Below are 26377 nucleotides of genomic sequence, written 5' to 3' on the forward strand. Positions count from 1 at the left end.
CGCAGCGAAATTGCCCAAGCAGAAGAAAATGCAGGACTATTTCATGCGAAACTAAGCTAATTCCATCAATAAAGTGATTTTATAAATGGTATGTGCTTTTATGACATCCAATTATTTAGCAGGCTTATATCGAATTATGCTCTATATTGAACTGATAGGCGTTTTTTTGCGAGTTCGATATAGCCGGGATTCGACTGTAGTGGTAGAGTGCAGGCATGGCCAGGTAGCCAACAGTTCAAAGGAGTTTTGAACTACTGCATTATACGAGTTACTAGCAGCATTGCATGTCACCATGTTCTGGCATATTCAGCATGAAATGATCGGTAAATCATCACTTAGAACTACAAAAAAAGAAGTGTGCTATATCCATTTACAATAAACTTTTACCTTGTTCAAATGACATTTTAAATCCTTAGGTTTCTATGAGAATTTCAAGAACAGTTGCAATTATTTCTTTATATCAATTTGTTATAATACATTGTGTTATAACGAGTTTTAACTGTAATCGATAACGGAACACAAATATGTTGTATTGCATGGTGCAGAATACAGAAAGATTTTAAAACACTTCTGTGAAGACTGATAGCATGAAAAGAAAGAGGGACGATTAGGTATTAACCATAAACTGAAGGATCATAGTTCTCCATGCATCTGAAGTACAGTAAGGATCAATGGTCTAAAACATTCTTATTGCATCAAAATTCTAATTGCAGGTAAAAAAACATTGTTTTATGATGAAACAGCAAAAAAGTATGCGGATCCAACGCACTGTGGGAATCGATGTAAGCGAACCTTTCTGTGCTGTTTGCTTTGATTGGCAATAATTAGTGGCGATGTTGACAACAAATGTTTAATTTATTCAACATTTAGTCCAGCACGAGAGTGTTGAGTCGATGTCAAACGTTACCTAGCGTGCACCACTGCTGTTTGTCTGCTTAGTACACAGAACACACAGGGAGAGGTGTTTGCTTGACAGTTTGTTGTGTGCCATACTTAACCTCTCAGAGGGTTGGGCGTTGTCATTTCCTCACATGGCACATTGGATCTTGGTAGAAGTATTAAACTTTAATTGTATTATGGGGCTCATTATGACCGACTTGTCAAGATTGAGAAACATTCAGGCGTGCGTCCCCCATGACGAGATAATTGCCCTCTTTCCCGAAAAAGCTCTTTATGCCCTGAGCAGACACAAAGGGAAGAACGAAGAGAAGACCCAAAGGGCAGGAGCTCATCGACTGCAAAACCTGACGAAGGCACTGATACTTCCACAGGCTCCCCAAGTTTCCCAAGAAGACATCCACTACTACAAGACCGCAAGGGGTTAATTAAGGCTGTCTTGGGCCCCGTATGATCAGCCTGTCAAGAGTGAGAAACGTTCAAGCGGGCGTCCCCATGTCGACATAATCGCCCTCTTACCCGAACAAGTGTCACCCCTTTATTCCCGGAGCAGACACAAAGGGAAGGACGAAGAAAAGAAAACCTGAAGGGCAGGGGCTCGTCGACTGCAGAACCTGATGAAAGCACTGGTACTTCCACAGGCTCCCCAAGAAGACATCGACAACCACAAGGCTGCAAGGGGTTATTTAAAAGGCTGTCCTGGCCCCCATGACTTGGATAGAGTCTCAACAACGTACCAACGAAGTGAATACATTCTTTTCTACTTTTTTTTCATCATCACATCACGATGCCTGCCTTCGTCGTCGTTTCCCTATTCTTGCAGTGAAGATTGTGTGGTTCTTACCCGCGTTCTTGGGATAAAGGAACGACAACACAGTAGTGCAAACAATCACAATCGCATCTTTCATAGATCAATGTCTGCTAGCCAAGTTGCTATCCACGAAACATGCCGATGGGCGCACGACAAATCGCGGAAGTGCAACTCACCGCGACCGCGAATATGTTCGCCCCATGCTGGACACCAATGCCTGGTCATTGTGCGTATGGTCACACGAACGGTGGCGCGATCGAATGAGGCCTTGCGAGACGGTCTCGCAGAAGCATGGATCGGTGCACACGCACATGTCTGTGCCGCTTGCCGATCCCCAGCCAAAGAGAAAGAGCCTTCTTCTCTCCACACCCAAGTAACCCCGCCGTTAGGTGGCGTTAGCACAGCCACACTCGCACCATCTCTCGCAATGCGCTTCAATCACACCGACTGCCGCGAGCACGAGGCCACACAGCGAAGCCGGATTACAGGAGATGGGAGCTATGCGGGAAAACAACATATCGGGGGACGCGTGAAAGTCATGCATCCCTACAAGATACACCTCACCCGGTCAAGATCATATCAGGCTGTAGGTACAAAACCACAATTGGGTTACGAGGCACGCCACAGTGGCAGACTCCGGATCAATTTTGACACCGTGGTGTTATTTAACGCATCCCTAAATCTATATGCACGAGTGTTGTTTACTTCGCCCCTGTTGAAATGCGGCTGCTACAGTCGTGATTAAACCCACGACTTTGAGCAATGCCATAGCTGCAAAACTACCACACAGGGCGTCTACCAAGTGATATTTCCAAATTCCCTGAGTTTTCCAGGTTTTCCCTGAGTGCCTTTGCAAAATTTCCTGAGTGAAACAGAACTCTGTTTTATGTCTAGACGGGCTGGCACCATGTTACCCAATGCTGTCACTCTCTATAGTTGGATACAACTTTAGAAAAAAGGGAGCGTTTACTCCTCCGAGGCAGAGGCACTCGAGCATCCACCAATGGGCGCACACTTTGGACTAACGTCATGAGCCGGACGGCCGGTGACCCCGCCGACGGAAAAGATGGCCGCCCGCGCTTCGAACTGCGCGAGGTCGTGTCAGCTGTGTGCTTCAGCCCCTCGTCAGAGTGAATCCCAGAACTATTTGTGATGATCTATCATGCCGGAAATATTATTGCGAGCTTGCGATGCGCCATTTGTGTTGCATGCATTTATTCTGAGCCGTGATCTGGCGAAGGAACATTGCAGTGAGCATCACTGGCGCTGCACTAAGCTTTGCCTGAAAACAGGAACCCAAGGCCACCGCTACGAACACACATCTTGTATGTATGTTTGTTCCATGTTGTTTTATTTCGCTCCCGAGTGAAGTTATGACGAGAAAAGTTTTCCGAAGACTGGTGCCTACTGTTAGCAGCGGGTGTGTTCGTGTACTGTGTCGCTGCATTTTTCGTCGGACAGGGTGAAGTGATGGAGCAACACCATTCTCAGGAGAAATCATAAAAGTGTGCGAGCATGAAACAAACCTATGAGTGTCTCAATAGAAAATATTTGCAGAAGAAGCCTTCAACGCAAAGATTTGTTGCCGTCAACTTAGCGTGAACGATCATTGTCAGCAGTGAGATAGCCGAGCGTCTAGCGACGGTGTTCGAGCGTTGTATAGCACCGTCGACTGATCGCTGTCCACCAGTGCTCACTGCACGCGCAAGGTGTAGAATGCATGCTGTGAAATTGCGAAAACACAAAACCAAAAAATATAAATTTTATGCTATTTAAAACAAGGAGGATTTATTTAAAACGATGAATGAAGCATTTTCGTACCTTCCTGCCTCGACCGTATTCTTGCCCCAGGTTTGTAATGGTTGCGATAAATGCATTGTTTTATATAAGTACTTTTTCAATAGCAACTGAATCATTTTAAGCTCGGAAAAAGAGTAGTAGATACGCCGTGTACATGTGAACAACCCCAAAAGCCTTGCAGAGCTGCTCTTTCTACTCTTGTCACTTGCCATGAAGCTAAAGAGCAGACGACGGACAGCATTGTGGAAGGCACGGGGTTATTTTTCTGTCGCTATCCGGCATGTACTGTAGCACATGACAGCACTGCTAAACCAGTCATCAAAATACAAAAGTCTTTATTTATACCGATACTTGCGCGTTTCAGGAGCACGATTTTTCGAGCGGGACTATTTTAGTCGCAGAGGCAATCGGCTGTCGCGCTTCGGTCATCTGGGCGGGGCCTCCCCTTTTTTCTAAAGTTGTATCAGACTATAGTAGGTGTGTTAAAAAATAAAAAAATGACTTAATCGAGTTTGAATAGTAAGGAGTAGCACTTATTTTATTCCAAAAAGGAAACAGAAGGAAGGGGTTAGTAAACTGCACAGTGAATAAAATATCTTTGAAAAGAATGGTCAAACCCATTGCAGACTGAGTTGAACATTCTCAAATATGAATAAGAAGGAGATGTATACCGAAGCAAATATTTTCGAATATGAGCTATTTCTATCAACTGATAGCAAGCTCATTGGTATGAGGCCTGAACTCTATCACAAGTGAAATTCTCTCTCAACAGCTGGTAAGTAAGTCAACCTCAACTGTCCTGACATAGTCTCAGGCCCCGCACAATGCCTCAGTGATGCATTTCACTGATTTAAAGATTTTATTTTGGTTTGAATGAGGGACACCTGAATCTCAGCATCGGCCGCCCCTTTGTTTTTTTTGAGCTCAAGCTCCTTCAAAGATGCAGCGGCACGCTTCCTTTCCCGTCCATTCCTCAATGTGTAGGTCATATCTGTTCTTGTCCTCCTTCCACCGCGTGTTTGCCCCACGCACCATTTGAAGCATCCTCTTGGTTAGTTGTACAGTCAACGTCCGATTTTTCGCACTCCCTAGAGGCCGCGTAAACTTCCGAAAAACCGAGCATTTTGAAAAATGGAGGATGACAAGAAAATGAACGCATATCTTTTACTGACCTTGAGGGCTCAAAATCGCCACAGACACATCCGAAAAAGCTCTGAAGGACTGCCAGTACACTTATTAGACATATCTGTGCTCGTACTGTGACAGGAAAATGGCGGGTGCACGCGTGTATAATTCAGGAATACGTACTGCGTCCCGTGACAATTGCCCCTTCCCAAGCTTGTTATGCTTCACCGCAATACTTTCACGTATGCTTCAACGCGTAACATTTCTGTACTGAGGCGAAGTTGACTTTCGGGAGCCGGCATTATGAAACGCGCCGTGCTTTCCGAGCTTCGAAGCCAATCGTGAGGACCAGAAAGGCGGAGTCGGTGCCATTGCTGACAGAGGCGAATCCTTTTAATGAAAAACACGGCACCAAACGGCAAGAAGCTTAATAGCGAACGTCGAAGCAGCTAAGCGTGGCGTTGCTACGGTTACAGTGGCTAAAATGGGGAAGTGTGGCGAGCAGCACGCAGCGTCTACGGCGCGCATTGAAGCCGCCGACAGGGGAGCCGCGAGGGGGCGTGCGCTGACGTTTACACGTTATTACACGTTATTGGATACAATAGGTACGAGGTCCTTCGAGGTATGTGGAAAGGTGTAATGGTTTTAGGACTTATTTTTGGAAATGTGGTTGTTTGCTTTAAATCCGGGGTACAATCAGGACTCGATGGGCACCAAAGGTCAGTGGGTCGCCTCGCATCGGGCGCTCACGGGAAGACTACAAATTAAGCTGTGCAGGGTCATATGGGCTGGACTAGTTTTGAAGTGAGGGAAGCATGCAGTAAAATTGGGTATGAAGAACAACTGAGGAATATGGAAGAAAGTAAATGCGCTGGGAGTGTTCAGGTATCTGTACAGGAAAAACATTGATTCACAGTGGAGGAAAAGAACTAGGAAGCTTATCAGCAAGTATGCGGCCTGTAGGGTGGGCAACACAGCAACAAAGAAGGCCAAGCGGAAAGTCAGAGAGGCTGAAATAATCTCATGGGTGGCGGCAATGGAAAATAAACCTGCCATGAGTAACTACTTGAGAGGAAAAACGAAATCAGGAAAGAAACAATTTATGATAACTCAAAGGGAAGCTCATTACTTTTCGAAGAGAGATAGGGATGCCTTAGAACACGCACCTATAAAGCGAGATATAACAAGGAAGAAGAAGCATGTGCTTGCTGTGGTAAAGCTAGGGAAACTATGGAGCATGTTTTATTAGAATGTGAAGACGTCTACCCAGCGGTCGATTTAGGCACCACTGGCCTCCTTGAAGCCCTTGGGTTCAGCGGGAGCAGTGGAAAAGTAAACATGTCCACAATAGGCATTAGCAAGAGGCGATTGGAGGATTGGTGGAAGAGAGAGAGAGAAACAACTTCATGTAGTCGCCTGCAGAACGCCACCATGACTTAATGGCGCCGTGACGTGGCAAAGCCACCTAGAAAAATATGTAAGGCCACCGCATCACCTCCTCTCCCCTGTCAATACGTCACGAGAGTCGGATGGTAGCGGTGGATGGGGGAGCGCTGCGTTTCTAGAACGAGGCGCGCGTTCTGAAAACAAATTTTCTCCGTGGCTGCAACGCTAGAGCGGCAACGCGTGGAGCATTTGCTTGGCGGCTTTGGTGGGGCATGCTGCACCGTAAACACGATTGCTTTTCTTCGATTGTGCGTGGTTCGTCGTACACGGAAGCGCAACGATGCCTGGCTGTTGTTGCGCACCAAACTGCAAGTCCAATTATGACGGAGGACAAAGTGTCCGAGTGCACAAGTTCCCATCTGACCGGCCACTCGGGAAGCATGGACGAGAGCAGTTCCTCGGAAGGACTTCTCGCCAACGAAGTACACAGTAGTAAGTATTTCTTCTCTCTATTGTTATTCTGGGTTTCCAGACGAATAGGTTTCGTCAGCATAGTGCGCGATGCATTCGTGCACGCGTGCACAATAGATGGGTCTCTGCACCTGTCGGCGCGCTTGTAAATTCCACATTTTCGTCGAGCTTCATACCTGTAACGGCTTGTTTTTTTTTTTATTTCAGCTCTGTGAAAAGCATTTCTCGTTATCGGATTACTTGAAGACGACATCTTACATGGACGTCAAGACAGGAAAAGTGGTCGAAGTTGCCATGAAAAACATCCGTCTGAAGAAAACTGCAGTTCCGAGCTTGTTTCCCAATTGCCCTGCCTATTTATCGCGTCTGCAAGTGTGCATTCGAGAAGCGCCGGCTGCCAAAAGAGCGCGCTTGGAAGCCACATATTTGCAAAAAGCAATAATGCTTTCTCAGCAAACCCAAGCAGAAGAGGGCGCCAAAAATCTGGTTGGTAGCTTTGCGGACTTGCTGAAGGCCTTGCCAAGCTTTCAGTGTTCGGACTTCTGGACAGTTTGGAACAAGGGCTCCAAGGTTTTCTTTTTGGACTTGTCACTTCAATCTGCTCCTGCAGTCCGTACTTCGGTGATTGTGTCCACAGACCTGCGTGTCGAAGTATTTTTTGGTGAAACGGGTGTGAGGAAGTGTGGTGATGTTTTAGTTCCTGAAAAGCTGTGCGACTTGAGAGATTCGAAAAGTGTGTTACACATGATCGAACAGACACGTAAGGATATCAGCACTGAGCGTTCTGAAAAGGCCCGTCATCTACTGACATTGGTTTCGACATTGCTAGAGGAAGTAAGTGGAAAACATTTCGCATGCGAGTTGCAAGAATGGCATTTGGAAGTGCTTAAATTCTTGAAGAGTCAAGTTGATCTTGTTTTGAATTATGCTGGCCGATATCACCCCGATTTATTGGTTTTTGCTAGCCTTTTGTTCACAATTTCACCTCATGCATATAGATTCCGGAGAAGCTCGATGAAGCTTAAGATGCCGCATCCTGATACGATCAGAAGACAGTGTTCATCGTACGATGTACGCCCTGAAACGGAGCAGCAAGAATGTAGCTTTCTTTCCTATGCAAAGCGTATTGTAAGCACATATAAAGAGCATGAAAAGACTGTAACGTTAATGATTGATGAGATTCACCTTCAATCATTTTTTGATTACAAGGCTGGGTTGGTTACTGGTGCTGCGGTAAATTCATCGACTGCAGCAAAAACTGCCCACGTATTTATGATACAGAGCCTGCTTTCTTCAAACAAGGATGTTGCACGCATCCTTCCTGTGGTACAAATCGATGCTAAGGCACTGCACGACTTCCTTCGGAAGATTGTTCTTGATCTAGAGGCATCTGGTTTTAGAATAATCGCAGTGATCTCGGACAATAACTCCATAAACAGAAAAGCCATGTCCTACTTCGCTAAGCCGGCAAGTGTCAGCATTGTTTACCAGCATCCTGCTGACCCATCACGACCCCTGTTTTTTGTGGTGGACCCAGTTCACATACTAAAGTGTATAAGAAATAACTGGCTGAATTAAAGAAACATTGGCAAATGCATGTACTTTCCTGAACCGAAGAGTGATGAGGCTGAACCAAAGATACTTACAGTATCTTTCAAGGTATTATGCCAGCTGCACGAAGCTGAAAAGCATGAGCTCTTGAAGCTAGCACCAACGCTCACTTTGAAGGCATTGAACCCCTCAAACATGGAACGGCAGAACGTTAAACTGGCCTTAAAGATTTTTAACTCATCTACTGTTGCTGCTCTCAGTGTTGCAACGTTCCAGCATGCAAAGGAAACCTCTCAATATGTCGACACCATTTTGACTTCGTGGAACATTGTTAACGTCAAGACGCCAAGAAAAGGACAGCGGTTGCGAGATCAATTGCAAGGTCCAATAGCTTCATCGTCATGTCCTCAACTAGAATTCTTAGAGAGAATAGTTCAATGGCTTGATCACTGGAGAAGCCTCGAACATGACAATGGCCGCTTGACACGTGAAACGCACATAGCTTTCAGCCACACTACCCATGCCTTGCACGAACTTGCCATATACTGTCTCAAAGAGCTTCATTTTGAGTATGTTCTTTTGGGCAAATTTCAAACTGATAGCTCAGAGGATCGCTTTGGAAAGTACCGGCAATTGTCTGGTGCCAATTACCATGTGTCTATAAGGCAGATATATGAATCTGAAAACAAATTGCATTTGCAGAAGGTTCTGGACCTGCCAGATTTGGACATTCTACTACCACCGAGCGCGAACACGTTGGAGACAAGTTTACATTCACGAAACGGCCAGTTTCAAGTCACTGTGACCGACTCCGACATTGAGAAAAAAACGTCAAGGCTACCGGCACTAACCTATGTTGCCGGCTATTGTGCCCATGCAGCTCTAAAAAAGCTGACATGCGCATCTTGCAGTGAAAGCCTTGTGATGCAAGACGTCAATCTAGATGACCCTGAGAATGCATTAATCACGAAGATGACAAGGGGTGGCCTGAAGTTTCCACGAGCAGTTGTAGTTAATGCTGCACTCTTTACTGAAATTATATTGGACAAGCTCAGGACACCAGAATATGCCGTACGATTTTTCAGCCTTCCTAGGCAGAAAGATACTCTTGTCGGCCTTGTGTTCGCTACGCCGCATGACTTTGAGGATGTCGATGTGTGTGAATTCGGTCATCCTGCACAGGAGGTAATGGGGCATGTAGTAACTGCTGCAGCAAATACACTGCTGAACAACTTGTGCCGCACAGAAAACGACAAATTACGCAACGCCAAGAACGACCGAAAATTGCAGACCTTGAAGGCCTGAGATGTTTCTCATTATTTATTTTTTATTCATGAAGCTCTGTTTTGTTGAACATCTACGTATGTTTGTGTTGACAGAACCCTTGTAACAAGAAACCTGTGGCGTAGCTAGGACTTATTTGCCTACATTATCAAAATTTAAACCCTGCATTTTGGCCAATTCAAATGTTATTTGAGTGTATTGTGCTACCTGTTTATGATTCAAACTCTCCATGCTACCGCAATCCATTAATTGCATGTTTTCCTTTAGGACTGAGAGTAGGCCTCTCGTTTTTTACTTACTTTTCACCATTATCTCAGTATTTTATGAAGACCAATAAGGCCTGCAAACAAGGCGGGTGGAAATAAAATAACCACAAGAAATGGTACAACAAAGACGGAAGCTTATTCTATTTGAGAATTAGTTGTGCGTGACCCTATAATGATAAAATTTTCACAATAAAATTAACCTCGATATTCGTGTGTCTAGCGAGGACTGTTTTACGCAATGCAAGAGTGAGAATGATAATTGTATATGGAAGATTTAAAATGTTTGTTTCTGAATGCAGTTCTTATCATTTGTGAATAAAGTATATTCTGTGTCTTCAATATGCAGTTTTCCTCTTTCTTTCGTTCCGTCTAAAGTTGAGTGACTAAGCAGCATGCAGTTTGCTTGTCTTAGTCCCGACCAAACATCACAAGCACAATAAGGCAGGTCGTGTTGCGATACACGCAAAAAACAAAAATGTTGCCAATCAAGTAATCTAAGGCAGGTATGAAAGAATGCTGCTTTCTATGGTGGTGTTGACTGCGGTGAACCAGCGGCTCCCCCTTATTTTTTGCGTCAGCTATACGTGTCTTGCTTTCGAAACGAAGCATCTGAATTTATAGGTTGCTGTCACTTTAAGGACAGCACTAATTTTCTCATGCCATAGTATCCGCGACGCGCAAAGAGACACACTGCAAGCGCAACGAACCTAGGCGCGGAGACACCGACGGCGTCGACTGTCCGGCCCATCCGACTAGCGTGACGTCACACCGGCGTGCGGAGGCCTTACATTTTTTTCTAGGTGGCTTTGGACGCGGGCACTGACATCTTCTCAGCGGGTGGTCTCTACTCAACTCCGGCGCATGTTACTCCCGCGGTCAGTCGCCCTGAGAGGCAACGTTCCGTCGGTTTCGCTCGGCCTTTGTCTTTCAAGAGTCGCCGAGACCTGCTGGACGGCCTAGGTTTGGCTTTCGTGGTCGTAGAATTCCGCCGCAGCCGCGAGTCGCAGCGGAATCGTTGTACTTGTCGAAGCTTCGTCTGGGAACTTGGTGCAATCCCATAGGATGTGCGTCAGGGTGGCCCTCTGGCGCTGGCACACATCACTCACATATAATTTCGGGTATAGATGAGTCATTAACACTGGGGTGGGTAACGAACCAGTTTGCTATTGTCTGAACAACACCACCTCCGCTCGGCTCAGCCCCGGGTGCGGGGGTGGGAAAGTCCTTCGAGCCAGGCGGTGGAACTGTGTAAGCTCGTTGAACGTCATCATGCAGTCCTTGGCACTACACCACGTTGGACGGTTGGTTACAGCGGCGCGGTTGGTTAGTGCTCGTGCCACTGCGTGTGCCATCTCGTTATGGTTATCGTGCTTCTTCGACGCATCGTTGCCCGCGTGCGCGGGGAACCATTTGATTCTAATATATCGATTCTCTCGTTGCAGGTCAGCTGAGCACAGAACGCGCACAGCCTCACCACACACTTTGCCCTTTGAATAATTCTGCACTGCACTTCGCGAATCGCACAACACCGTCTGGCACCCGGGGTCGGCAATGGCCAGGGCAATGGCCACCTCCTCCGCCTGACACGCCTCGCAGACCCGCAAGCTCACCGCTGCCCTCGTCGCGCCGGACGACGCCTCGATGACGGTAGCTACGAACACCGCGCAGTCTCCCTGGTATTCTGCCGCATCCACGAACCTTGCGTGCTCGTCCTTGGCGTGAAAGTCGATGAGGGCCTTGGCCCTCGCCGCGCTTCTCTCCTTGTTAAACTCTGGTTTCATGTTTCTCGGGATGAGGCCTACCCGAATCTGGCGCCGGGTCCCGTCCGGCACAGAAACGTCGCTACTCGACTTTTTCACCCCGGGCGTGAAGCCCAAGTATTGAAGTATGCGCCTGCCAACTTCGGTCATGGAGAGCTGCTCCATCTGGGCGGTCCGTTGCGCTTCCACAATTTCCTCGAGGGTATTGTGTACCCCCAGGCTCAGGAGCTTGTTGGTGTTCGTACACTCAAATAGTCCGAGCGCCGCCTTGTAAGCTCGGCGTATCAGGGCGTTGATCTTATTCTTTTCACACTGCATCCAGTTGTGGAAGGCAGCAACGTAGGTGACATGGCTGATTACGAAGGAGTGCACAAGCCGAATCAAGCTTTCCTCCTTCATCCCGGCCTTGCGGTTGGCGACCCGTCTGATGAGCCGTATTGTGTTGGTAATCTTGGCTGTAAGGCGGAAAATGGTCTCGCCGTTGCACCGTTGCTTGTCTATAATCATGCCGAGCACCCGGATTTTGTCAACCTCCGAGATCACCTGGCCGTTCCTCGTCGCGATCTTGATGGCCTCGTAATCCCTTGCTTCACTCTTGTTACGTCTGCCATACTTTGGTGGTAACACCAGCAGTTATGACTTGCTCGGTGAGCAGATCAAACCGGAACCGTTCAGCTGGTCTTTGATCGTGTCGACGGCTTCTTGCAGCGTGCCCTCAATGTGACCATTGCTGCCTCCCGGAACCCCCAGTGTGATGTCATTGGCGTAGATGGTGTGCCGGACGCCCTCGACGCGAGAGAGTCACTTGGTCACCCCGATCATAACGAGGTTGAATAACAACGGCGAGATGACCGAGCCCTGGGGGGTCCCGACACTGCCGAGCCTCTTCTCTTGGAGCCGCAGATCGCCAGCGCAGAGCTCGGTAGTCCGCCCCGTCAGAAAGTCCTTGATGTAATTGTACGTTCTTGCGCCCATGTTGAGTCTGGACACCTGGGTTAGGATCGCAGAGTGCTTCACCTTGTCGAAGGCGCTCTGCAGGTCCAGCCCCAGAATGGCCTTGTTGTCTTTCGTTAGGGTGTCATCGTCAATGATATCTTTCTTCAACAGAATCATCGCGTCTTGGGTGCCGAGGGAACGCCGAAACCCGATGATCGTGGTGGGGTATAGTCCCGACTCCTCCAGGTAATCCTGCCACCTACACATGAGGACATGTTCCAACACCTTGCCCACGCAGGACGTGAGCGAGATGGGCCGGAGGTTGTCCGTGTTCGGCGGCTTGCCTGGTTTGGGGATGAGGATGGTCTTGGCAGCTTTCCACTGCTTGGGCAGTGACCCCGCCCTCCAGCACTTGTTGTAATAACCGGTAAGGTTTTCGATGGCCACATCGCTGAGGTTCTTGAGCGCTCTGTTCGAGATGTGACCCGGGCCGGCCACCGACTTGCTGTTTAGTTCGTGCAGGGCCGCTCACACCTCCTTGACGCTGATGTCGCAGTCGAGCTTCTCGTTGGCTTGACCGCCGTACTCGAGATGCCTTTCCGTGGGTGTAACCGGAAGGTACTTGCTGTCTATGCGTCTGATTACTTCGGTTTCTCCGTTTTCCTTGACTGCTCTGTGAATGATCTTTGTGAGACGGTCGCGTTGGTGGAATTTTGTTTTAGTCTCGTCGAGCAGATGTTGCATCAAGTTCCAGGTTTTGCCGCAATGCATCTGCCTGTCCGCAGCATTACAGATTTCGTTCCACTTTGCGTGCAGAGCAACCGACAATGGACTTCGATGGCGCGATTCAGCTCTGCCACCTTCTTCCTTAGGCGCTGATTTAGTCGTTGCTTCTTCCACCTGTTTAGGATAGATTGCTTTGCTTCGAATAAGTGCGCGAGGCGGCTGTCAACCTTGTCGACCTGCTCATCCGTTTCTATGATTTTGGTCGCCTCCTTGACCTTCCCTGCGATGTGGGCTGACCATTCTTCTATGTTATCGATTTCCTCCATCTCCGTTGGTAACAGGTGGAAGAAAAGTAGGAAAACGAAAAAAACGGAGACGTACAAAAGCACAGTTCGCAATAGGGGATCAGAAAATTTGGGTGTGGTAGTTCATAGTGTTTTTTTCTTCTTTTTTTTATTGTTTAACCTGAGTAGGACATTAGGCAGTATAATAGCAAGAGCTTGGTGGTGCAACCCACTGCCCCATTCCAATGGGGACGCTCATAACATCCATCCATCCACGTCGCCCGGTGCGAGTTGCGCCGGCTCTGCTGCCTCAGTAACGCTACGCACTGTGACCTGTGGGAAGTAGCGCTCGTTTCTTTTTCTGCTGCAGGAATTTCAAAGCGTAGAAGAGCGCACGCACAAGCCACTTGCCGGCTGAAAGTCAAGCTGTCACTTTACGCTCATACTATTCAGAAACTGAAGAGACAAAGTGCAGAACTTGAAGAGGGTGTCCTCGCATGCCGGTTAAATGCTCTTTCACCGAAGCAAAGGCTTGCTATTATGCAATGCTTTCAAGCCGCTCACCGCAAATCAATGAAAGGCATGTAGTACAATCCGGACTGGTTGCTTGATTGTGTAATAATGCGAATGAAAAGCCCGAGGCTTTACAAGCATGTCTGGCGGGAAGGCATACTCATCCTCCCAAGCAGAAGCTGTTTGAAGGTGCACATGCGGAAATACAAGAACGGGTTTGGCTTCAACCCTGCTATTATCACAGGGATTGAAAGAAAAACAAAATACATCGAGGAATTCAGATGCAACGGTGGCCTGATGGTGGATGAAATGAAGCTGTAAGGGTTCTTAAGTGTTGGCGCAGAAGGGAAAGTGGAAGGCCTGGAGGACTTGGGAAAGTTCACACAGAAAAACGACAAATATCTTCCCTGCAATCATGATCTCGACATCACGTTTCAGCCTTTCACAGGTTCCTGGCGCCAGATACTGGGAGTTTTTACTTCCAGGGGAAAATGTGAAGGCTGTGCTTTTGTGCAGGATCTTAATAGAAGCCGTGTTGCTCGCAGGAAAGGCTGGGCTGAAGGTGGATTATATCATGGCGGACGGAGCTTCATGGAACCGTTCAATGTGGCGCCTTTTTGGGATTTCTGGTTCCTCAACGTCCATAAAGCCGTCTGTACCACATCCTGTTGGCACTGGAAGACGCCTCTTCTTCATTTAGGGTTTTCTGCACCTTATAAAATGTGTCCAAAATGGCCTTCTTCAAGCAAGGTACAAAAGACCTGAAGGTTCTGTTTATACTGAGCACATCAGACCAGCGCACAAAGAGGATAAGTGTCCACTTACCCTTAAAGTGATGCAGAAGATCACTCTTCCTTAGGTGAGCCCTAACAACTTTGAAAAGATGAAGGTAAACCTGGCATTGCACCTTTTCAGTACGCAGGTGCTTCAGGACCTGTTTTTCTACAAGAAGCAAATAAAGGAGCACTGGGATGACCCTGCACCAACTCAAGCCTTTGTTCTGCTGATGTGGAAGCTAATAAAAGCAATGACAGCATGGATTCCATCTGAAGGGTTGAAACCTGACTCTGCACATGAAAGGCACATCAAGGATCTATTAGACTACCTAAACCGATGGGATGCTCACGTGGGAACTTCACTAGCTGGATTTCTTTCATCAAACACTGCCAAGGGGCTAAGGGTCACTCTTCAGGCCACGCTTGATCTAATGAAGTACCTCCGTGAGAAGCTTGGCTATAAGTAGCTGCTGACATGCCAGCTCAGCCAAGACTGCCTGGAGAAACTGTTTGGTGTCATTAGACAATTATCTGGTTGCAACGACTATATCCCACATCTGCCCAATTCTTGCTCATCGTGAACTGCCTCAGTTTTTACTTGGTCAAAGCTCCCCGCAGTGGCAACTGTGAAGGGGGCCATCTGACCTTTCTCCTCAGTAGTGAGGATGCAAGCCATAGTGGGTAGAAGAAGCTCCTCACATGATAAGGAAGTACACAATGCTCTGCGACCATGAGTACCCTGGAAAGATGAGCAATTAGCTGCTTTGTCTTCTGCATGACAGGGTATGTTGCACGCAAAACAGTCCTGAAGACTGCGTGTGAGGAATGCTTCGACTAGCTTTTGCAATTTGCAATTTTCAGACATGAACGAGCGAGCATATATATATTGCGAAGGTCTCTTATTTGTTACTGCATTCGTGAATGGCAGCACAGATGATCGCATTTCACGCAGGGCGCCTGCGCGGCGGCCGCTAGCCACCGTCGCGGCCAACGTTTATGCATGTGGCAGTGCCCCCTGGGAGTTTCCTTCCAAAGCGTCACGCACGAGCTGGCGCGTTCATCACACTTCCCAATTTTAGCCACTGTACAACGGTGGTGGCTACGGCTGCTAGCGGATCTGTGTGAGAGCGCCGGTTCGAGGCGGCGAGATACTTAAAATCGAAGGTGGTGGCTTTGATTAATGTCGTTTCGGACCTGCGGTCACGGCAAGAAGTCCGGACAATCAGACAGCGAAGAGTTCTTGCGTCCGAAATGTCAGACGTTCTTATACATTGACCCTATGGGTACGTGGTGGTGCCGCAAAGCCCTCCGAATTATCAAACGTCCAGAAAGTCGGTCATCGACGGTACAATGGCAACTCCTCCAGCCGTCGACACGGCGTCAAAGACGATTCGTTACGATTCCTCTCTGTTACTCAAGCCAGCATTATCGAGACTTTTGTTCCGTTTCTATAAAATTACAGCAAATTTTCCCCGATAGGAACAAATATTCCCCGAGTTGTACCTGAGTATTTCCAGACTATTCAATATCCCTGAGCATTCCCGGTTTTCCCGGTTGGTAGACACCCTGCCACAGTGGGCACAGAAGTGTTGATTTGACGTGCGATTGCTTCTTTAGTGTAGCCTAGACCTTACAGTGCGCTTCAATGCGGCTATGCTTCTGCACGCCCTGTGTAAGTTGCCCTCTTGAAAAATACAAATTTGCATGGTGTTTATTTTTCAGAAATAGCAGAAATGTACTGCATCATGCCTTGAACTTAAATTTATCTCATTTGCCCGCAACCGCAGTCATGTCTATAGCAGTAGCGTTTCCTTGCCTTCTCAAATCACCTTCTCAAATCACCTTCTCCCTCACCCCTCCCTCACCCCTCCCCCACCCCTCTTGTATGGGAGCTGCGAGCAAAGAGTAGCAAGGCTGTTCTCACTCTCTGCCCCATCTCCTACCTCCTCTCTGCCATTTTATCTAGTGGGGGGTCACAGATAATTACAGCTGTCAAGATGCTAATGTGGTGACGCTGAGGGCACTTCAGAGGGTATTGCAAACATGCGAAGTGATGGAAAGGTCCACACGAGTTTCTTTCTTGCGTCGCCTTTCCTCTCTGCCATGCTTCTTTCATGTATACACGCGCTCTCAACCACCCCTCGAGGTGGTGTGCCCGACAGCAGCAGCAACCGCAGCAGCAGCAGTGGGATAGTCGAAGGAAGAGGCAAAGAAAGCTTCACTTTAATAAAAGGTGATCAGCAAGATAGGAGTAGAAAATACTTTGTAATCCCACATGTTGCAGGGTCTATCCAGATTTTGGTAATGTGCATCCTCTCTTTGGCACCACCCCCTTAGAAAGTACAGAAAGTTTTTTTTTTATTATTCCATTCAAATGGTATGAAAGGCATACTGATACACATAAGTTTGAAAGTTAAATTAAATGTAAGGTATTTAAAACATAAGTAACAAGAGAAACTCTTCAAATGTTATTCCAAAACCGTAAGTTCTCAGTATAACCACCTTTTTTTTCACTACACATGCATTCAAACACTATTTCGTCACTGTATACCCACTTATGTCAAAGCACATAGTGCATGATGCTGGCTACCACAGCTGCAATCTACACCTTGCATCAGGATCAGACAACAAAGGTACTAAGTCAACCAACATGAGCCAACAAAACAAGGTTTACAGTCCGATGTACGTGCCCAGTTTCTGTGCAACTTGCAATGACACGGACTGCAACAGCCTTATGTGTTTCTGAACTCACCGGTCACATTAATTTATTCACAAACACTAAGTGACTGCTAACTTGTGTTTGTAGAAAGTTTGACATAAACAGTTTGACAGACGCTGCTCCCCATGACTTGGCAGCCTATGGAAGCTAAGAGTAGAGCAACGCGATGTTGTCATGGCAATCCAGCTGCATCTCAACCACATTGGTAGCAGGTTATCACAGCACGGAATAGAGGAAGCGTGCATGAACATCTTTTATAATATCCATGGCAATGCTACAGCTACCATAATCCTTCCCTACAAGGGCAGAAAAACAGTGATTTGTTGTTGCACTGTTGCTCACTGTGTGTTTGCAAGTTGTATGATGCTAGATTTGGAAGGATTAGGAACAAAGATTACTGGGAAATATCCCCCCAGCTTGTAGTTTGCAGATGAAGCTTGCCTGTTCAGCAATGCTGGAGATCGACTTACAGCACATTATTGAGGCTCAGTGACCTCCAATTGCCCAAGTCTTGCGTCAGCTGACACCATCCTGTGCATTCAAATTTCCTAATTTTATCACACTACCTATTTCTCTGTGTCTTCAACTATGTCTTCCTTCACCTGCTATTCTAATATACCACTGGTTATCTGCTCTACACACGACATGACCTGCCCAGCTCCATTTATTCCTCTTAATCTGAACTAGAGTAAGGGCTACATCCATTTGCTAATTCATTCATACCACAGCCCTCCCGTCTCCCAATGTCACCCCTATCATTTTCAATTCTATAACTCATTTCTCAGCCCTTAGCATCTCTAGTTTTTTTGTTGTCCTCCCACGTTCCAGCCTTACTGATTAGTACTAGCAGAAAGCACTGGTTGCACTTGGTTACACTATATGAAAATCTGCCCTGTGAAACAGAAAAGCAACAAAAATACATGCTTTTAGCACACTCTGCGACTCTTTCCTGTCTGTAACAAGAGCACTGACACACTAACACCACGGCCAGCAAGCACAATCTTTTTTTTTTTTTGCAAAGTGTTCCATATGGGCACCTGCAGCGTGCTTTTGATGGCAGATTATGCAAAATTTCGCCAATTGTGGTCTGCAATACTAACACAAGGTCCAGGCAAAAAAAAAAAAGCTGGAAGACAACCTGAAGTTCACTTAATGACTCACCTGCGCAACTTGTCTAACCAATGGCCACGCTTAGGACCCAAAAGGTGAGTGTCAGAAAGTAGCATCATTTTCAAAGGTTCCATTTCATCCTGAGCAAAGCTGTCCACATTTGTCTGTTTCAAGTGAGGCCAAGAGCATTGCCCAATGACGACATAGTATATAATGACCTGAGAAAGAGCAACAAATACCAGCATTGTACATTTTGGTTTTCAGTTATATGAATCGCAAGTGAAATTTCACGCATAAAAAAATGTTATGTACACAATTGAACTCGTAACTCCCAAAAAATCACACTGCAGTTAAGTAAAATGTTTCAGCATATCGTTATCATGTTATCGTTAACGCCATGGCCAAGTGCCACTAGCACATTCATTGCAGAGGTTTAGTTAGCTTATGTAAAGCCAGTCCCTGGCTGGGAAAGTGACAGTAACAATAATTCCAGGTGAAACTGCTCTACCAAGACAAGTTCTGCTAAGACAATAAGACTTCAGAATTCGTGTTAGTACTTTACCAAAATATTGCAACAGTAGGCAATACAAAAATTGCCAAAAAATTCAGCTGAGATTTTAGCTCAGTGATCACCGCAAGAGGGCATGTTTTGACCATAAAAAGGGTCACTCAGGACACCAATGCTCACTATCACAAAATTCTTAGGTTTTGTGGTTTACTGTATTACAGTCTTGTTACCATAGGTACCATAAAAAAAGTGGGACCAGCACATTTAAGTTTCCTTAATTTGGAAACACTTCCTGCACTGGTTCAGGGAGTGCAGAACTCACATCCTCTATTTCACAGCGCAGCAGGCACCACCTGCACCACACTCCTCGATTTGACGCCATGATGAAACAAGTCATGCACAGTAATTTCTCGACAATCCTGCACTTACTGCTTTGGAAGTGCCGGCAACATGTGAGCTCTTTTTTCAGCAATGCTCGTGTTGATAGTGCCATGGGGACAGAAGTTTTTTTGGATTTTTATTAAAGCAGTCAGTGCAGCTGCAGAATATATGTCAAAGCCTGGAAGTTTGCATCGGGACCTGTTTGTAAAGGATTATAATATGCTAACTTTCTTTCATTTGGACAGCTTCTCTTACTGATGAACAAGTCATTTAGGGCAACACTTTTTTGTCATCGTAACTACCACCATATAGCACTGAATTGATAACCAAAAGCAAGTGTACTTCACATTCCTGTGCACGTCTATGATATATGTTCAATATTTGGCAGCAGACGATGCAGCTTAATCGTCATATTCCTCCTTGATTCGAGCATCCCCTGCTGCACTTGCATGACATGAACTTGTGTGACATCACGCACAACACTCTCGAGAACCGGTACAGAAAGTGCTGCCAAATCAACGGGCCCTTTTATTTACTGTAACCAGAAATTTACTATATCCAGAGTTTTAATAACAAGGATCTACTGCTATCAGCATATATCCTGGTAAGGTAGGAAATTCTGTCTCCCAAGAAAAAGCTCTGAACAATTTTGTAAAATGCACAAGAAACAACCGATGCTAAACAAACATATTTCAAATTGCCATCTCTACAGCAATGTCATTTTGCTCTTGAAGATAATATGCAAACGCATATGCACCTCATGTTCTTAATCGAACTCCATCCACCTGGACATTCTACAGATGGTATGACACAATGTGCTGCAAATATTTAACACTTTGTTTCATTACTTCAGTTGCATAAGTGATAGAGGTGCTGCCAGCGTCACTGGATTGACTGTAATCACTTCTCAAACACAGACTCTTGGGAGCACTTAGGCCAGCCCCATGAAAGAGGTTGTGGCCAGCATAACTGTGCATGTAAGCCTAATGTAGAGTTGTTTCAGATGAATTCAGAGCCCACTTTCATGGCACAAGCCTGGTGTAATGAAGCATAATGGTTAGCTATATAGCTCCTAGCAGTCATGAAACCAAACACTCCTGCCAAACGTCGCACACTGCAAAGAGTGTGTTAAAACTCCAATGTGCACATCAGACAGTGAAGCAATTTTCACAAAGCTCCAACCTTATATCTCGGATGAATACTTTACAATATCGCTTTTGAGTTCATTTTGAAAATGAGTGAAGGCAATGTGAACTATAATCTACACAGGGTTGCACGAGGATATAATGAGTACTGGGAGGCAACAATTTTGAAACCCCAAGTCCACATGGAATCATGCAGAGCCGGATCCAGTTTATTCCACCCCCCCACCCCCCATCGTTTTATTTTTTTTTACACAGACATACCTTTACATAACAAAAACTATTTTGCAATTCCTTCAAGTTCTATATATATACACATCGTCTCACGCTTTGTAGCATAGCAATGCAACAAAATGAATTAGTTTAGACAGGTGCAGTCACCACAGCACTTCCCTTGTGACCTGAACATGTCCACACTACACTTCAAATGAATTTGTAGTAGGGCTACTTGATTTTGTTAACACATGTTGGTTGGTGTGAAAGGACAACCACAAAGAAAGGCTAGACACAACAAAGGTGCTACACTCACAATTGTTTAATATGAGGTTAAATACGTACACAAGTTTCTTGATGTGTACACACAGTTCACATAGTAGGCAATGACATGCTTGCAGACTATCAGCATTACAGATAAGAATGAATGCTTTAACATGTGCTGTACTTTATTTCCAACTCACACTTCAGCACGTGCACAATGGTGTGCCATTACTTGGTTGCTAAAATTGACTTTATCCTGACAAGTAGAATCCCAGCATAGGTGAACCATTTCATTTCCATCCCTTCGTAAAAACATTTTTATCATGTCTAACATGAGTAAGACCACTGATCAAAATCCACCTGAAACACAGCAAAATTTGCCTTTCTCAAGATTCTTTCTCAATAACCATTCTCATATGTATATGTGCCCCCCCCCCCATTCACCCCCATTCTCATAAAAAAATCAGAGAAAGATTTAATTACAAGCTTCTTCCTAGAATTTTTGCTTCAAGAAAGCATGGGTCAGATATTGACATTAAAATACATGAATAGGAGCACAGTGACAGCAATTCATACTGGTAGCGTGTGCCCTCACTTGCTCATTAATATAGCAGCCAGTGTGTCTATGCATGTCACCCTACAGGTCGGGGATCTTTATACTACCACTGTTGTGCTTGATTTGATTTGATTCACTGATTGTGCTTAACATCCCAAACACCGGCTATATGACAGATACTATGGTGAGGGCTCTAGATCAATCTATTCAGTTTGACCCCCTTGGGTTCTTTAGCATGCAACCAAAGGCCAGTACACATTTTTGAATTCCTCCCCCACTGGAATGTGGCCTCAATGGCTGCGAATTGAGCGTGTAACCTCATGATAGCAGCAGAATGAAGCAGCCACTGAGGCACCACAGTAGGTGCCCTTTTGCGGCACATTGCCTATATAACGCTACTAGCCATAAGGCTTTTTTCTCCCCCATGATGCGAGGATTTGGTTAGGCTAGTTTATTCTGCATGAACAGCCACCCAACATGATCCACCTGCCTTTAGCCTTGTGCATGCAAAGTCGTCCTTAGTTCTACAGTTTTTGTGACACTTTCACATGCACCGACCTTTTTTTCAGATAGAGCAGCGGTTGCAGCCCTATTAGGGCTAATGAATGAGAGAGGCTGGCAATCCATGGCCTAGTAATCCACTTCTCAAAACAGGCTTACACCCTGTGACTGCGAGATCCTCTGAGTGCCAATTCAAGGAACGGCATAGAAATTCTTTTATCTATATCAGATAGCATGATAGTTACGATAGCAAGGGAATGGGGGGTGCAGATTCTTTCAGGAAATAGAGATGACAAAAACAAAAAAGAATATATATATGTAAGCAGGCTACTCTCCTTCTGCTTATTATCCTTCCCCACTGCGGGTGAAGATAGAGTGAACGATGTAAACCTAACGCAGCCAAGAAAAGTGCTTACTACCCTGACGAAGACCAGTCATCTGGAGGAAACGTTTGCTACAGTAACATCCCTTGTTTTACCACGGTTGATCATTAAAGGTCTCCATCTCTTTTACACAGAGGATTTTTTTTTTTTTTTTTGCAGGGCACTTTATGAGGTTGCTTTTATATGGAAATACAAGCTCTGAATATGTCAATAAGAACTATCACAGTGCACACAATTCGCTGAATTTATGATTGGTTTCTGGCACTCAACAGGGGCAGCAACAAAGTGAGTGGCTCACAATTGTTCATACAATAGACATTTCACCATTGTAAACTTCTCTTTTTCTTTGTACATTCTGAATACCACTTAGTCAAGAGCCTCATCAAAGTCAATACAAGACTAGTAAACCTTTTTACATGGCACATCCTAATTTTTTAAGATAATCAAAACGTTTGATTACAAAAAAGGAAATTAAGAAAAAAATTTCTGCTCTAAACATTTTTGAAATGACCGTATTCACAAGCGAAACAAAAAACCCTGGGGTTTTAGGTGCCAAAACCACAACATGATTATAAGGCATGACGTAGTGAGGGACTCTAGATTAATTTTGACCACCTGGGGTTCTTTAGCGTGCACCCAATACACAGTACATGGGTGTTCTTGCATTTCACCCCCATTAAGGTGCGGCCACCACGACCGGGATTCGATCCTGCGCCCTTGGGCTTAGTAGCGCAATGCCATAGCCACTACGCCACCACAGCGGTCACAAGTGATACAGGCCACATATATGGCTAGCACAAAAATGCCCATTAACAAATTTAAAGCTTACCTCACAGTAAATCAAAATAAAGATGATAAATGTCAGTTTTTTAAAACAGGCTGAATGGCGTCTTCTCAGATGCTTCAGCACCATTTATAGGCTTTCATCAGGGCACCTGTACAATAACAAGGGGAAAAAATTATGCAGATCCCAAACACTGTAGGAATTAAAAGTTATGTGAAGCATTTTGCAGGTAGCTGGCTATCCAGCATCATTTTGGTTTTGACAGAGGGTTATCAGAGGGACCAATATGTTTGTGTAAGGTGAGCTTGTGTGCAACAGCAGCAAGGCAACAATAGCACGCTGCCGATGGCATGGCTACTAATTCATTGTACTCTGGTGAAGAAACATTACAACCTGTTCTGTTATAACCTGGACCAATTCCAAAAGTGGTACAATATCGGAGAAACTAGCACGCTCTTACTTTTATTAGCAACATGTTGCTATGCTATGTGAAGCACATGCCAATTGTCTCAAAGCACTAGATGGCATTGGCATGAGAGATGAATCAACCGTCCTGTGGACCAATGCAGCTGGCTTTTGTGCTTGGGTGCCCTGGTTTGATCCCACCAATGCACATATTTTTTTTACTGAATAAGCTTGAAAACGAGGCAAGACAGGAACCTACCTACCTACTGCAATGTGCCTAATATGATACAAAGAATGTTTTGCATTAAAAGAAGGCACTACTACATGAGTTAGAAAAGCAGGGGCAGAGTGGTGGAACCCTGCAACTAATGTATGGTCAATCAAAAAGAATGCTTCTGCATACAGCAGGTCAACGAGAGGGCAAACAGCTACATTGCAATCACTAAGCATGCAGTAAATAAATGCAGTTGAAGAGCTGACGAGTGCAAAAATTACAAGCCCTACCATAAAGTGGTCCAAACAGTCTATTATATTAAAAAGAAATTCCCAGTTTATGCTGCACCCAGGCACTTTGGATGTAAATTAAATGTATACATAGAGCATTATATCACTTTAAAGGGACATTAATGGAGAGTGTTAAGCCAAGCTTGACTGGTAAATTACACTTCTGAAATAGCAAAGGAAAAATATTTTGAGCAAAGGTTTCTCATGCAAGATAGCAATTTAGAACACATGTGGCAACATCACATTTCAAGTCTTGCTTCCTGCATGGTCACAGATGGCCGAGTAATAGACCAATTTCACAGCAAGTTTCACTACCCTACCACTACCACAAAGCATGCTCCTTAGTGAGCTAAAGGGCACCTATGGTATGGTGTATCTGTTTGTACCAGGACAAACCCACTTGAGATCAAAATGCAGGGAGGTAAGAATAAAAAATGTTACAATAGAAATGTGGATGTAGAGATGTACTCCCCAACTTTCCCTTAAATTTCACTAAAAGATACACAGGGGCATTGTTCTGAATGTTGCCTTGGGCGCAAGTACAGCGGGAAAGTGGAGAGAATTACTGTCATCATGGCACCAGCAGGCCCTGTGAATGCACACTGAAAGTAGTGAAATCAGTATATCCTTTATTAGTAAAAAGAATCAATTCATTTGAAACTATTGCTCAATCTGGCAAATATTTCTCGGACTTTCCTTCAAAAAAGGTACTTGAAGACTACGAAAGCTTGGATGTTGTGTAAGTCTGCTGCCGCAGTTTTAGACATGAGAAATTTGGGCACATTTCCAACAAAAAAGTGCGAGCTGTAAAAACTGACGTAACAGTCTAGCCCGATTTGCCATATGCTTTAATTATTGGCAAACGGTTACCATAAACACTTTTTAAAAACACCTCTGGACATCAATATAGTTTGAAAATATATGCAGTTATATGAATTAACTTGTTGAATCTGCATCTTAACTCAATAGTTATGCTTTTGTTGCTTTGGCATAACGAAATAGACCTTTATGTTATCACTGCCCCGTGAACTTCCTACGACGACAATCTGGCTCATCACAGAACCAACGCTGGTCAAACGTGTCGAGTGCCCTACCTTAAAACTGCAAATAAATAAAATAAGTCGATATAAAGTACTTGTCTGCGAACTGAATTATTTTTTTATGAACGGCGTCATCCAGGTTTTCTTTTTTTTTTTTTTTTCGACCGCACGGCTAGTTGAACGCGTGCACTTTTTCGTAAAGAAGCTCCATAAGCGGCCTGTACAAATTATTGTACATAATTAACCGCTTTCTCTGTAAGGTGCTTTCCCAACTTACATAACCACTCGGATTGACTTCTGCGAGATGTCAACCCACTAAATAAGAAGACGAAAGTTATTTTAAAGAACAGAGCAGCACCAGCCGTCGTGGTTTACAGTTGCGCACAACCAACAACAGGATTTTTTAAAGAACGCTTCAAATCACGGCTCATACCAACGACTGCCCCGCCCAATACCTCAACCCTGCTTCTTCGCATCAACGCTATCAAATAAAGAAAATGCGAGTAAGTATCGCGCAGAATCATGCTAAAATTTAAAAGGTACCAAGGCATCCTCAAGAACTGAGTAGCTACCACAGAATTAGAATCGAAACGTCGAAATCACGAACCAAATTGACCGTAAATAACTCAAGTAAGCTGGATATGATTGACCAATTGGATTGACTTTAACGCTTTGGCTGCGACTTGTGCAGTAGTATGGTGGCTAGAGTAGCGGTAGTGCCAGGCATAGAAACTCTATGGTGCCAGGAAGGAAAGGCCGCCAGGAAGCGTGCGGTACTTCGACTAGTGCGGTAGTGCCATTCCTGTAGAGTTTACTTTACAGGAATTATGTGGTTTTTGCGAGCCTCGAGCTCCACCACTGGAAAAGCTGGCGCCACCGTCGGCGTGACGTGCTAGGAGGGATCACGTGGACATAGCGGCCGCGTCGGCTGCTTCGGGAGCGCCGAAGCGAGCTGAAAACGAGAGTTTAAATTCCCTCGTACGCTGCGGTCCTCATTTAGTGGCGAGATTTCCCCGCTTCGAGTGTCTCCTTTACAACGCTTGAAAGCACTACAGTAGGTAGTGGCTGCCTTTGAAGGCGCACACATGGTAGGCTACTGCTCGGTGCCGCAGTGCCGGACGTACGTAACGGAGGCCGATGTCAGCCTTCTTCACACGTAGGCGCAGGACAAGAAGCCGCGTGAAGCTTGGCTCGCGAACCATAAAACCGGCAAACAGTCATCGGCTACAACTAGAGTATCCAGCAAGCACAGACGCGAGGAAGATTTCTGCTACGGCGCCG

The 26377-nt window shown here is 45.5% G+C and overlaps 1 protein-coding gene across 5 annotated transcripts in view; it reads right to left on the minus strand.

Annotated features, from left to right (window-relative positions):
* Positions 1-25843, minus strand: part of PGAP5 (Per1-like protein PGAP5) — a 65216-nt gene extending 39373 nt beyond the window's left edge. For 2 of the 5 annotated variants that reach the window (XM_075676283.1, XM_075676282.1), the window contains exons 1-3: positions 25640-25789; positions 23193-23298; positions 18467-18633 (exon numbers count right to left, since the gene is read on the minus strand). In XM_075676283.1, coding sequence (XP_075532398.1) covers positions 18467-18633; positions 23193-23276 — 251 coding nt within the window. In that variant the 5' untranslated portion in view covers positions 23277-23298; positions 25640-25789. Of the gene's footprint in view, positions 1-18466; positions 18634-23192; positions 23299-25529; positions 25549-25639 lie in introns of those variants that run through there. The other 3 variants (XM_075676280.1, XM_075676279.1, XM_075676281.1) reach the window with 3 other exon arrangements.
* Between the last annotated feature and the right edge of the window lie 534 nt (positions 25844-26377).

The sequence above is a fragment of the Dermacentor variabilis genome, chromosome 1 (assembly GCF_050947875.1).
Source record: "Dermacentor variabilis isolate Ectoservices chromosome 1, ASM5094787v1, whole genome shotgun sequence".
Taxonomy (NCBI): domain Eukaryota; kingdom Metazoa; phylum Arthropoda; class Arachnida; order Ixodida; family Ixodidae; genus Dermacentor; species Dermacentor variabilis.